The sequence below is a fragment of the Zingiber officinale genome, chromosome 3A (assembly GCF_018446385.1).
Source record: "Zingiber officinale cultivar Zhangliang chromosome 3A, Zo_v1.1, whole genome shotgun sequence".
NCBI classification, from domain to species: domain Eukaryota; kingdom Viridiplantae; phylum Streptophyta; class Magnoliopsida; order Zingiberales; family Zingiberaceae; genus Zingiber; species Zingiber officinale.
The window spans coordinates 135,082,409-135,096,332 of NC_055990.1; the positions used below are offsets into that span (position 1 = coordinate 135,082,409).

General features: G+C 34.3%; 1 protein-coding gene across 1 annotated transcript; it reads left to right on the forward strand.

The window, feature by feature from the left end:
- Positions 1-8,657: 8,657 nt before the first annotated feature.
- On the forward strand, positions 8,658-13,924 carry LOC122052498 (homeobox-leucine zipper protein ROC7-like). The gene is made up of 13 exons (XM_042614044.1): positions 8,658-8,944; positions 10,036-10,084; positions 10,510-10,751; positions 10,829-10,946; positions 11,148-11,336; positions 11,431-11,817; positions 11,900-12,001; positions 12,087-12,284; positions 12,355-12,517; positions 12,636-12,901; positions 13,007-13,102; positions 13,184-13,548; positions 13,668-13,924. Exons 3-12 carry the CDS (start codon positions 10,519-10,521, stop codon positions 13,541-13,543), a joined length of 2,112 nt encoding a protein of 703 aa, XP_042469978.1. The 5' UTR covers positions 8,658-8,944; positions 10,036-10,084; positions 10,510-10,518; the 3' UTR covers positions 13,544-13,548; positions 13,668-13,924.

Below are 13,924 nucleotides of genomic sequence, written 5' to 3' on the forward strand. Positions count from 1 at the left end.
TATTAACTCTTTTCGGTTGATGCTACTGGTTACATTGAGTACGATGGTTCTTTTGATGGGATCACTACTTGAGTTCTTTTACAGCAATGATTTAGAGGGTTGTCCTTTGTTTGATCTTTGTTTAAAAAAAAAACGTTGGGGAAAGGCTAGGGATGTTTCAATATATATATATATCATGAGCTTATAAAGGAAAGATATCTCTGTTGGAACAATCCTAATGGTCCTTGCGACCATCTGTTTTGGTGTTTGGGCAAAGGGTTTAAGTTAGGTTCACCCTTGTATTTGATATGTGTATTTGAGTTGTGCAGGATTGCAGGATACACATGTGATTCAGGTTGATGGTTTCAGGTCCGGTGAAGGATGGAGCGTCCGAGGGATCGTGGACAAGGCAGCGAGGATAAGAGCCGAGGGAAGCGACTTCGAGGCATACACGAAGGATGACATTGGGGACGAGTTGCAATCTTGAATGGATCCGAGGGACGAGAGCCAAAAGGAAGTAGGCTTGAAGGCAAGGAGGTTAAGGCTGCAAAGAAGCATCGAGTGAGTCGTAAGGGTGAGGATCCGAGTGCTGAGTGATTGTACTCGAGTACCAGTTGAATGGTGTAGTCGACTGGTCAGTCGACTGGGAGCGAACAGAATGTTTCTGTTCACTTGTCCAGTGTGGAGCAGTCGACTGGTACTTTTTACCAGTCGACTGGTATCGAGTCGTTGGGATGTGACGGTCAAATTTCCACAGAGGGTAGTCCACTGATGGTTTTAGCAGTCGACTGATAGGCAGGGTTTTCAACTCGCAACCTATATAACCAAAGCTTGGGAGCTTAGTTATAGTTGACGAAATTAGTGGTGGTAAACCCTAATTAGTAGTCTACTAGTTCTCAAGTGTTTGTGAGTGTTGTGGTGAGGTTTCTCCACCCACAAGAAGTGACTTGAGATAGCCAGAATTTGTCGGGGGCTAATCCACCGAAGCATAGGGATCACCTACCTTACGAACAACCATGGAGTAGGAGCCCTAATCTTCGAATCACGTTAAATGATCGTGTAACTTGGTTTGCATTTCTTGTCTTGTGTTTAGATTAGCTTTCTACTTGTTTGTTTGTATTTTCGCTGCGTAACTAACAAGTGTAGGAAGAAGCGATCGATTTGGAAGTGTCGTCTATTCAACTCCCCTTCAAGCCGGCCACCGATCCCCTATAATCTCTAATCATATGAGATATTTTGGGAAAAACTTAAAAATATATTCATAAGAGTTTAAATTTAAAGTGGATAATATTATACTATTATAGAGATATCTAATTTTTTTTCATTTTAATAAAAAGCTACTAAGGTTAGATTTAAAATTTCCTAATAAAAAGATACTAAGCTTAGATTTAAAATTCTCATACTCTATAAATACATCATAGTTCGAGTCCAGATTTAATAAATTGATTATCAAGAATGGATAGTTAATTTAAAAATATGGACTAAGTGTCAATTGAATATCCAATGTCAATTAAAATAAACTTGAGGTAAAACTCTACTAAAAGTACTTTCAGAAGGAAAAAGAGGTGAAAAAACGGTGAGAGCATAAGTAACAAAGCATAGCCTTGAAAAATTCAAACACTGATGTGAGTTTAGATCCTCTGTCCTTAAATTTCTCTGTCCCTGTGTTTCCTTATCAATCGGATGAACCAGATTACATCTCAATGATGCATTACACATCATGAGGATACTGCACACATCTTAAGGATGTCATGATGACTTGAGATGTAATCTGGTCCATCCGATCGACAAGAGATACGGGGACAGAAAAATTTGAGGATAGAGAATCCGAACTGCACCGATGCACCCTTAGAACTCTTTTTTTTTTTTAAAATAAATTAATTAATTAAATCATTAAAAAAAAGTACAGTGAGTTTAATACACCATCCACTAAAACCAAATTTGAACAATTGTTTAATTCAAGTGAGTGAATTTTCAATTGTTTTTGTTACTACTTACTACAAGACGAGAGATGGAGGAACCAAGTGTAAAAAAGGGTGTATTTTTTTTTAAAATTAAAAGCATCAAAAGGTTTTTTTTTAATTATGTGTTTATTTTTCAAAAATAATAAAATTTTTTATAGAATCATAATAATTTTGTAATGTTTTAAAGCTAATCTTTATGATACATTTGAATTCAACAAATTCATATTTTAGCTCTGTAGAAATTTGAATTATGAGATTCAAATATTTAAATAATTTTAATTCTAAAACTTGACGTTTTTTTTGTTAAATCTAAACAATTCATAAGCCCATTTTTTATAATATAATACCTTAATTTATTGAAATTAAGATAAATAAGGAAATTACTTCAAAAATTAGTTTATAATATAAAAATATTATTTTCTAATTATTTTGATTGAAATTTATTCAGTTTGGTAGCTCTCGAATGTAATATTTTATTGGTGACAAAAGGTGAGGAGCATGGGAGGAGCCACATTGGGGCTAGGGTGGACTCCAGCCCCACCAACTTTAAAAAAATAAAAAAAATTTATCCCTATACGTTTTTTCCTTAATTATTCCCTGTTTTCTCCTATGCACTTTCCATTAAATCAAAATTTTTGATTTTGTTTAATTAAATTTCCAAAACACATATCAATCTATTAGGAATTTTAATTAAATTAAAATTTTATAAACTCCACACGCTACCTCTTATTTTTTTCTCATCTTATTTTTCCTCTTATCCGCAGAGTCACAAGTGCCAACGTCTCCCCACCTCCTTGTTTTTCCTCTTATCTGCAAAGTTGTAGGTGCGAAAAATTTTAATTTTGATCCTCTTTTTCCGTCACTAGATTCGAGAAGATCTGTTTATTTTTAGAATGGATTTCTTTCGAGCAATCGAGCTCCTTTCTCGGCGACGTAATCTCTCAATTTCTTGAAAATCTTACATTATCATTCACATGATATTTTATATTCATGTCCTATACAGGTGTTCGGCAGTAACTCGACGAGTACAAGCGCGACATCCCTTCTCTCGAATAGCACACGATATCGGTACAACCATTGTCATATGTATACTTTCTTTTGATATTATCTATATGAGTCAACTACTATTTTTTATTTTAATAAATTGTTTAAATTTATTAACAGATTTATTAATTAATTTTATTAGTTTTATTTAATGAGTTTGTTGAACGAAAGTTGATTGAAAAAATTGATAATGATATAATAATTAATGAATTTGGTTCTAAGAAAAATTGAAGAGCACAATTTCAATAGTATTTTTGCTTATGCTTTAATTTTAAATGTATTGAATATTAGATACTATTGTTCTATAATTTTGAAAAATTAATAATCATTTTTTGTTTATATTTTTGAATCAATTAATTTATTATATCTCGATGATCAATTCCAAGTAAATTTAGATTCTGGCTACAACCTTGGCGAGGAGGTAAACTATTTAGTCTTTGGAGTAACTGATATATAAGGGAGATATTTATCTCGGATTTGAACCCTAAATCTAATGCTATAAATGAACCAAGCGTTCGTGAATAAGCTTAGTGTTCGGATTAGTAAGAGCTTGTTTATGTTCGTTCAATATATATAAGATTAATTAAATAAACAACCTTGAACAACTCGTTAAGCTAAATAAATAAGCTTGAACACATATGTGGTCAACTCGTTAACGTCGTGAACAACGTTCATGAACAATGTTCACGAATCATATTCATTAACAAAACTTTTTTTTTAATATACTAAATAAATAATAAAATATAATAAAATAAATAAATAAATTTAAATTATCAAGCTCAATAATCAATCAAATAATCTTGAATTGAAAATTTGATAACATCTAAACGAACAAAATTCGAATAAAGCTCAAACCAAGCTCGAACCAAACTCAAGTCAAGCTTGAATTGAAAGCTTGATAACATCTAAACGAAACAATCTCAAGCCAAATTTCAAATAATCTCAAGCTCATAAAAAATGCTTGGTTCATTTTAAGTTCGGCTTGGCTTGATTATCTTAGTAAACAAATTTAAACACGCCAAAACTCAGCTCGACTCGACTTATTTATAGTCGTATCCAGATTTCATATTGATAATATCTATATGCTAACTACTACACCGCCCATAAGGAATATTTTAGAATGTAAAATTAGTTCTGCATATAGTTACCAGTTTTCCTTAATATATATATTTTTTTGTAAAATAGTTTTTTCATATATTTGGAATATTTAAATTTTATCAGCAGTCTGCACATGGGGGACCTTTGAATTCGGCCCTCATTTAATATGTATTCAATGCTAGAGACTAATTCATTATATATATATATATATATATATATATATTATTTACGATTCAAGATTTATAATTTTATATGTTTAGGATACAGTATTAATGAAATTGAAGAAAATAAATATAATTATTAATATGTTCTTATCAATCTCGTTCATAAAGCTATCAATTCTTATGTGCCATTTTTATTCAGCAAATGATTAAATTATCAAAATTTAAAAATTTTAATTAACATCTTCAGCCCTTCCTTTCAATCGTTGGCAAAAATATTTTATAAGATATGTTTAATACTTTCTGATAAGTTACTCATTTCCAAAACAATAAATTCGTGCACACGTGGCACATGAAAACAGGTTGAGGATTTCGTCTCTTCCTTCCAAATAATAACAAAAAAAAAAAAGGAAAAGGAATTATTCCTGCACCTTCCGACCACATGAATGTTTGAGGTTTGATTTATTGTTGTATTTAATATTTTCTTAAATTGGCTAATCAATTAAGATGAGTTTTTTTTTTTTAATTTTCATAAAAAGAGGACCCCTACTTGCCATGCCAGTACATCATATTTTTTCAAGTCAATTTAATGTGATCCCCTTGGCTAATTCTCAAGAGAAATTCTCTACTGAAAGCATAAGAGTGGAATTAATTATATCTATTTTGTTTCCTTAGTTTCTCGCTTCTTCTTCTTCTTCAATCTTCCTTTTTCTCCTATCGATTCTTCTCCATTTGAAGAGGTACTTATTAGGTAAAGACTTCTTTTGTTATAGTTTTCCTCTTATTTATTTACTTCTTAACTTCCTCCCTTTAATGTTTGATGGTATAGAAGCATTTCTCCTTTGTGTTTTTCTCTCAGTGGCTTCATCTTCTTTTTAATTTGAAAGGACTTCGTTTACTCTATGTTTTTTTTTTAAAAAAAATTCTTTTCATCCGAAGTCTACCCAAGAGGCTTAGAAATAGGGCTACATTTTTTTAAAAAGGAATTTTATGAATGATTTTATGGAACCTTAGAAGCATATATAAGAGCATCCACATCAATTACCCTAAATTAAACTTTTACCTTAAATTTTACATTTTACATTAAAAAAACATCCGCATCAGCTACCCTACCCATTCCCTAAATATACATTTTATGAACAGTAATTCTTTAAATTTAGGGAATGGATTCCATTCCCTAAACATTAAAATAATATTTCTCTCTCCTCCCACTAATAATAAAAAAATTCTCTTTCCTCCATCTCTCTCCTCATCTAATAATAAAAAAAAATGAAGGAAAGAGAAAAAATAATTAAAAAATAAATATATGATAAATTATAAGGAAGCTGATGTATTATGTAGTGAAAAATGGATATCTAAATTTAATAAAGTAGTTCTTTTACCCTAAATTATAGATTTTGGATGAGGATTCTGATGTGGATGCTCTAAGGATCCCCAAGAAAATAGGTTAATTTTGCTCTCATCCAATCAACTAAAATAACTTGAAATTGATCGTTCAAGCATGAATGATCATTATACCACTAATGGTGGTTAAAGATGATTCACTCTTCCCAATATCTCCGTCAGCACGTCTCCATACTAACACGGAACATATATTCCAAAAGGCCGTTATACCGCCAATGATTACATTACAAGTTGATTGAAAATCTAATCCAATTGAGTATGTATGCCTCCTTTCTATTCAATAAACTTTCACATTCAATCGTCTTACTAGTCAACATAACTAGCTAGTCTAGTAGATTCATTAGTCGACAAAACTAGTCTAGTGAACTGAGTCAAGCTTGCACCTCGTGCCATTCTTCTCCCCTTAACTATGGATCCACCTCCCTTTAGGCCTCTGAGCCATTGATTCCACCGTTAACAATCACATCCACAACCACCACCAAACACTCCTCGCCCTAGAGTGTTTTCCAAGTTCCTCAAACTCTAAGACTCAGTCTTGGCCTCTAAGTCATTGAATGCAAAAACCTACTCGGTCACATCAATCACCAAGTTCTACGAACTCTAAATGCACTATTCTAATTAAGTCCCTGCACATATCAAAAACACAATAGTCTAATTAACTTAAACCTTCTGTCGAACCCATCAAAAGAAATTATTTGAATCTAACCACTTTAGAACATCATTTCACCAACAAATTAGTCATTGAGGGAAGAAGAAGGATTATTAAGGCATGTTGACGAAGTGGAGGAGGATCAACCCTAAACTCTCATGCAAGTCAAATTTGAATTCTATGTGTGGTTTAGAAGATTAGATAGAATCAGTCTAAATAAAATTTTCTCCTTAGGACTTTTAATCTATGTTATTTCATCAAAATAAGTCAACAATGGTCATTTTGAAAAATGTATATATAGAATAGAACTAGAAAGTTTCACTAAAATTGCATGCATATTCATATTAGTATTTTCTCATCATACCACATGTGTTATGTTTAAGTGGTCCAAAATAAATATGAAATATTGTAGTGTTTCTAGATAAGGAAAAAAAATAAATTAAACAATTTGGTGAACCTATTTAGTTTTTTACATAATTAGAGCTTGAACTTTCATATACTAATAATAACATTATCTCATGATACTATATTTGGTCAATAATTATTTCTTCCATCTCAATAACCATTATGAAAACTAGATACAATAAAATTGAACTTTTATGAACCCATATGGCATGATATTTACTATATGTGTTCCATGGTTATTTCTTTCAAGAATAGATCTAAATGGCCATTATGAAATTGGATAGAATGAAGCATATTTTAGTAAAACTATTTAATTTTCTAATTTTGCTCATAGTTACAATTCAAATATTTTGTTGATTATTATAATTGCATCATGTCATGATAGTATATGCGCTCATGATCGTATAAATTCTCAATAATTATTTCTTTCGTAAAAGGTCACATGACCATTATGAAAAAGGCAAAATGAAATTGAATAGTTTTGGTAAAAAAAGTCTAATTTTTAATTTTACTCATAATTACAACTTAAATTCTCATGATATATATGTTATTAATTAATGATGTGTTTCCAATTAAGATACTATTGATGAAATTTATACAGAATAAACTGGATAGTTTTGATAAAGCAGTTTAATTTTTTTTTAATGTTTCTCTTAAAAACCCCCTAATTTGATTGATTTTTTACATTAGAATGATTTTTCATCATAGTACATTTAGTTGGTGTGAAACGGTTGTCACATTTTGCATGGATAGATAGACATAGACTATACAGTTTGATAAAAAAAAAAAAAAAACCCTATTTTTAAATCTTGTTATGAATTACAATTAAAAATGTCTCTACCCAACAAGTATTATAGTAAACCACAATGACCGAAATAGTAAATCAGCTATAATGATAAATAAGATAGATTGTGAAAGATTTTAGTTAGAATTGTAATACATCATATACAAACTAAAGGATGTATCTATAATAAGATTTAGTTTATATCAATCTCTAAAGTACAATAGAAAATGAGATAATAGCTTATGAATCACTGACCTGAATCTATTGCTATGCTATGACCTCTTACTTGTTGCCGTAGTATCCCGCAAGCACAGTAGATGTCTTTTATAGGATTGAGCCGGTGAACACGTTCCTTCTCAATGGAGAGAAGAAGCTAGAAGAGGAGAGTAAGGTTCAGCATGCCCTAATGAACCTTATCTCTTCCCTTTTATACTTGGCCAAACTTATGAGAATTATCCATCATAAAAGCCCATATCTCATTAACAACCAATCAATGTTAATGAACCGGGTTATTGGATCTACACATTAAATTCACATCCATTTAATTCAAACATTCTTTATATGCTTGAAGCATTAGATCACTTAATTATGTTTAGTTACTTTAATGACAATTAGGTGTGTGTGTGTCAATCAAGTGTGAGCCCAACCATATGGAGACTAAGTCCACCCATGTGGACTCAATTGGATCTAGTCCACCTATGTAGACTTAATCCTACAATCTCCCACTTGGACTATACTTGATTCCTTATACGTCACACAATCCCTAAGTTGAGCTCAACATGCCAAATTTTATGAGTTAAATATCCCTAAGTGAACTAATATATGAGAGACCCCTGAAAGCATTGAAAATAAATGTACTCGTCAGAGAATTTTGAAAGAAAACCTAACTTTGTTTTCTCAAACAAAAAACAAAAAACTTGTTATGTGCTTGAAAGCATTAGATCTAAAATTTGTGTGCTAATTAGATCTAAAAAATTGTTTAATTGGTAACTGAACAGATCCAAGAAAAAAAAAACAAAAGTTATTAGATTTTCATTTTGACTTGGTTGACAAATTCAAACCATAAACACACAGGTTGCTGCTCTTCTTTATTTCTCCTCCTCCTCTCAAGCAGCATGACCAGCCCATCAATAAATGCAATTCCACCCTCTCTTCACCTTCTGCAATAACTCCTCTCTTCCCATTTCTCCACCCTCTTCCCTTGCTTTCTCCTCCCCTCTTCCCCTAAATTCCTCCACCTTCATCAAATAATTAAGTGTTGAAGAAGAAGAAGAAGAAGAAGAAGAAGAAATTTAAGCTTATATGTAGCTCACTGTCTCGCTTGAGATTCTATTAATGCATGCACGCATTCATGCTTCTTCTTCCTCCATTAATGGTGATAAAACCATCTTGTCATCTTCCCCAATCATGAGCTCTACTTGAATGAAACACTGCCTCCACTTTGGCATTTCCTCAGGTGAGCCTCTTTCTATCCATAATGACTATAAGTATAAAGATAAATCAGACACCCAACTGTTTGTCTATTTATTTATTTATTTTCCTTTTTGCATACACATGTTCTATGAGTCGACTTTGCTTGAGCTCTTTTCGCCCTGATCGTATCTGAAAAAATATACATTCTTAGGGTGCACTGCACTTGCCCTTCCAAAGTTGTGAGAATATATTTTGGATCGGGTAGACCTTGCTACTTGCCAAGTTTTGAGTACCGATTTTGGCTATAAAACCAGGGATGGAGGTGGTGAGTTGTGTGCATGCATTACATTAATTAGGGGTTTAGGTCGAGTTCTAGCCATGAATTCACAAAGAATGGATGGAAGGGTTAGGCTCTTTTGTGATCATGAAATTTTCTTTTATCATGTGTTTAGCAATAGATCTATTTGTGGTCTAACTCAAGTATATATAGAAAATGCTTGCTTCATGTGTTTTCATCTCCTTTTGCACTTAGAGATAGTTTTCATATAGTTGTTCTAATGATGTAAATACTTTTGGCGATCGGGAACTTTTCCTTGACTTCGTGATAGCATCGAGTGCTAACGAACTTTTGTGTAACAATCACCCTAATTTGACTAGTCATCAATGATCATCTCTATACCAATCACCATAATTTGATAAGTCATCGCCAAATAGACTATTCTTGCTTATAGTTTTCATTTTGATCATTTCAATTTTTGTTTATTTCTTTTGTTAATTTCAAATTGGAGAAGATTTACTAATTGTTTTATGCTTATATATTTCTAATTTTATTTAAGATTATTTATTTGTGGAACTATGAAAATTTTTTTCCTTATCTACTTCAAGCCTAATTTATCTCACTTATCACTACCAAATGTTCTTAATGACAAAATCCTCTATCGAAATGAATTACTTAAAAAAAAAGAGTTATCATTGTCTTCTTTGCTATGTGCCTACAAAGATGGTTGTTTGGTTTTATGTAGCTATAACTTTACTCATGATCATTTTATTTTGGAAGCTTGCTTACTGTTTTTGCTAATTGTCTCTATTTTCTTTGTTCCAATATTTTTTTAACTCTTTGAATATATTTCATAGGTCATTACCTTTTTATTCTTGCTCCTTGCTTGCTGATCCAGTGTCTAAGGTAATATACACATGATTTTCTTGAAGATATTCACTTAGTTTGTCATATGCACTTTCAATCTATGGTAATCTATTGAATTGTTGAAATCTTGTTGAAGGTATCCAAAGAGAGTATTCTCTATTTTTCCATTATTGTTAATCCCTAATTTGTTATTTAATTCAATTATTTTGAGAGAAATTCTATGATCACTCTTTCACTAGATGTCTCTATTAAGGTCGTTTAGGCTTGTGTAGCTATAAGTTTAAATGGTTCATTTATTTAACAAGTTTTATCATGTCAATCACATTCTTGGATCATCAAATCATCCTAATTGAATAGGGGATCAACAAATAGACTAATTTTGCTTAGATTCTCTATTGGATATATAAATCGACAAGTAAATTGTTCTAACCAATTGTGATGATATACTTGTTTGACATCTATAGTCACAATTCATGGACATGACTGAGGAGCAAGAGCAGCAGCTCCAACAGAATGTTATACTAAATGAGTCGACAATGATGGATCAATTATTCGATAGCATTCTGGATGGTACCGATCGCTTCCCTAACACCCTAAGAACTGATGTGATCATGATCACATCCGACATTGCGGAAGATTCTCAGAATCTTGGGAAGAGAAAGATCAATCATAGACATACGACGGAACAAATCCAACGGCTCGAGGAGTAAGATTGTTTTTTAATTTATCTAATATAGATCGATAAAAAAATTAACATTATATTTTAATGATAATTTATTTTAGGTTTTTTCAAGAATTTCCTCATCCGGATGATAAACAAAGGAAGGAGTTGGGGCAAGAACTCTGTCTAGACCCAATGCAAGTGAAATTTTGGTTCCAAAACAAGAGAACACAAATAAGGGTGAGAGGATCATGTTTCACACTCGAACTAGATTAGTTGATCGAATCATAAACTCAATAGCTTTATCTTTTACCTGTCCACTTTGCTTGATTCGATCTATGTCTACTTCTATTCTAAGACCAATGATATTATTGCATATGAAACACACTTTCAATTGTATTTAACTTATTTAAATTGATTTACATCAAAATTCTAATGTAGAATCAACTTGAGCGAGAGGAAAATCAAAGGCTGAAAGAAGAGAATGAGCTTCTTCTATCCGACAACTTGAAGTTGAAGGAAGCACTCAACAGTGCTTGTTGTCCCAACTGTGGTGGCCTGCCCTCACTCGGTGAGATCTCTATCGACGAGCAACAACTACTAGCCGAAAACAGTCGTTTACGAGATCAGGTATTATTATTACTATAAGCATTGATCGCCTAATAACAAGGGAGCTAGTGTGCATCGATCAAAATCTTAACATATTCATTTACGTTTACGATAGATCGAAAGAGTCACCGCAATGGTAGCAAAGCGCACAGGCGCACAGCTGATACCGTTCCAATCAGCTGGAGTTGGAGCTCAACCAAGATCGGATTCGGGTTCGGGTTCGGGTTCGAGCAAAAAGAATAGACCTGAGTTTGGGAAGTCGGCAGCTATTGCTTTGGCTGAGCTTGCCATGGAGGAGCTTCTGACACTGGCTAAGCTGGGCGAGCCGATGTGGGTCGTCGGCCGCGACGGGCTCACTGAAGCCTTAAACCAGGCCGAGTATGCCCGAGCTTTCAAAAATGGGCTCGGACCTAAGAATGTGAACTTGAGTACCGAGGCCACCCGGGCCACTGCCATTGTGGCCGTGCCTGCAGAGACGCTGGTGGACATGTTCATGGACGTGGTAGGCAGATTTGGTTATGGAAATGTTTTAACACGGAGCAGTGCGAGGTCTTCTTATCTTTGTGGATTTTGATGCTGTGCAGGATAAGTGGATTGCGTTGTTCTCCAGCATTGTCACAGGAGCAGCCATTGTGGAGGTGTTTTCCGATGGAGCAGCGGGAAGCTACGACGGCACTCTGCAATTGGTAAAGTTTTCAACTTTGGAGGTTCTTCTTCACTAATCCGATTATCTTGCCCAATCTTGAAGCTGAATTTTTTTGTCTTTCTCAGATAACGGCTGAGTTACAGGTCCCAACGCCTCTCGTTCCTGTTAGGGAGGGCTTGTTCTTGAGGCACTGCAAGCAGCATGAGGGAGGAGTGTGGGCTGTGGTTGATGTTTCCTTCGAAGTGCGCCAAAATCCCATGGCTAAGTTCCGGAGGAGGCCCTCCGGATTCATCATTCATCAAATGCCTAATGATTGCTCAAAGGTGGACCTTGGATCAATGAATTAGAAGATTGATTCTTTCACTTCTGATTCTCATTTTACGTGGCTTGTAGGTCATATGGGTGGAGCATGTTGAAGTGGATGGCGGAGAGGTTCATGACATGTACAAGGGAGTCGTCAAATCTGGTCTTGCATTTGGAGCAAAAAGATGGTTAGCGAGAATGGAAAGGCAATGCGAGAAATTAGCCAGTCTCAGCAATTCCACTGCTTACATAGGTACTGCTGTTTCATTCTTCTTTTCATAAACTAAAACTCCAAAAATGCTTGGTTTCACGCATGGTGATTAACTATATATTCTTTATAAAATTTTCTTCTATGTCTATGTCTTTGGTAGGGAACGCTGAGGGAACCAAGAACATACTAAAGCTATCGGAAAGGATGGTGATGAGCTTTTGCAGTGGTGTAAGTGGCTCTCTGATTCACCAGTGGACTGAAGTAACTGGTGCTGCTACAAATGAGGTGATGATCAGGAGCAGGAAGAACAATGGAGACCCAGGGAGACCTGCCGGCACTGTACTTGGTGCTAGCACTTCAATCTGGTTGCCAATCACTCCCAAGAGAGTCTTCGATTTCCTGAGCAATTTGGCGACGCGCAACCAGGTACATAAGGCTAAATACTTCGGTGCCTTTTCTGAGCTGATCGAGTGGATTTATCTTTAGCTACTTAATTGTCTTTGCTCAAATTTGATTGTTCATGTGAAACAGTGGGACATTTTGCTGCATGGAGCCATGGTTTATGAAGCAGCTACCGTTTTAAACAGCCAAGAAGAAGGCAACTGTGTCTCCCTACTTGCAGTTGGAGTAAGCAAAACTTGTTTTTCTTACTTTTGAATTACTTCTGAATTGCCAGTATGATCACTAATTTATCGGTGTTAAATCTAGCTTCCTGGCCAGGGAAACACGACGATGATACTACAAGAGATCTGCAGTGACTCGACTTGCACATACATGATTTATGCTCCTGTCGATACTGCCATAATCAATGCAGTGCTTAGTGGTGGAGACCCCAACTTTGTCGCACTGCTGCCTTCAGGCTTCGTCATATTCCCTGATGAAAATTCTTCCATGCAAAATGATGAGGCTAAACGCGAGGGGTGTCTTCTTACTGTGGCATTTCAGATCTTTATCGACTCAGCTCCTGATTCTAGAATTCCTGCTGGAACTATAGACATAGTGAACAGCCTTTTGTCTTGCACCTGTAGCAGAATAAGAGCCATTATCTCATCCAATAATCTTCAGTAATACGGGTAAAAAGAATTGTAGCTTTTGGATATGTCATTGATTGGTGGTTAGGTTCACAAGCAATGTACTTGTTTTTCATTCAACAACTCATCCCTTTACATAATTTTGTGGCCAAATTTTACAGGAGCGACTGGAGCTTCTGCAAATGGGCCGGAATTCAAGACTGCCTGTACTTTCCTACTCATCTGTTCAAACCTTCAGAGTCTTCAATAATAATAATAAAAAGAACAAAACTGCACGACTCACCAATTTTTCTGTCCCAACTTTGTGACTGTAATCCATGAACAAAAAAGTTACATGCCCATCGTGGTTATGCAACTTGGTCTTGTTTGCCCATTCTTGAACTTGAAAGTTTGTCTGTCTCTCTTAAGAAGGATATTT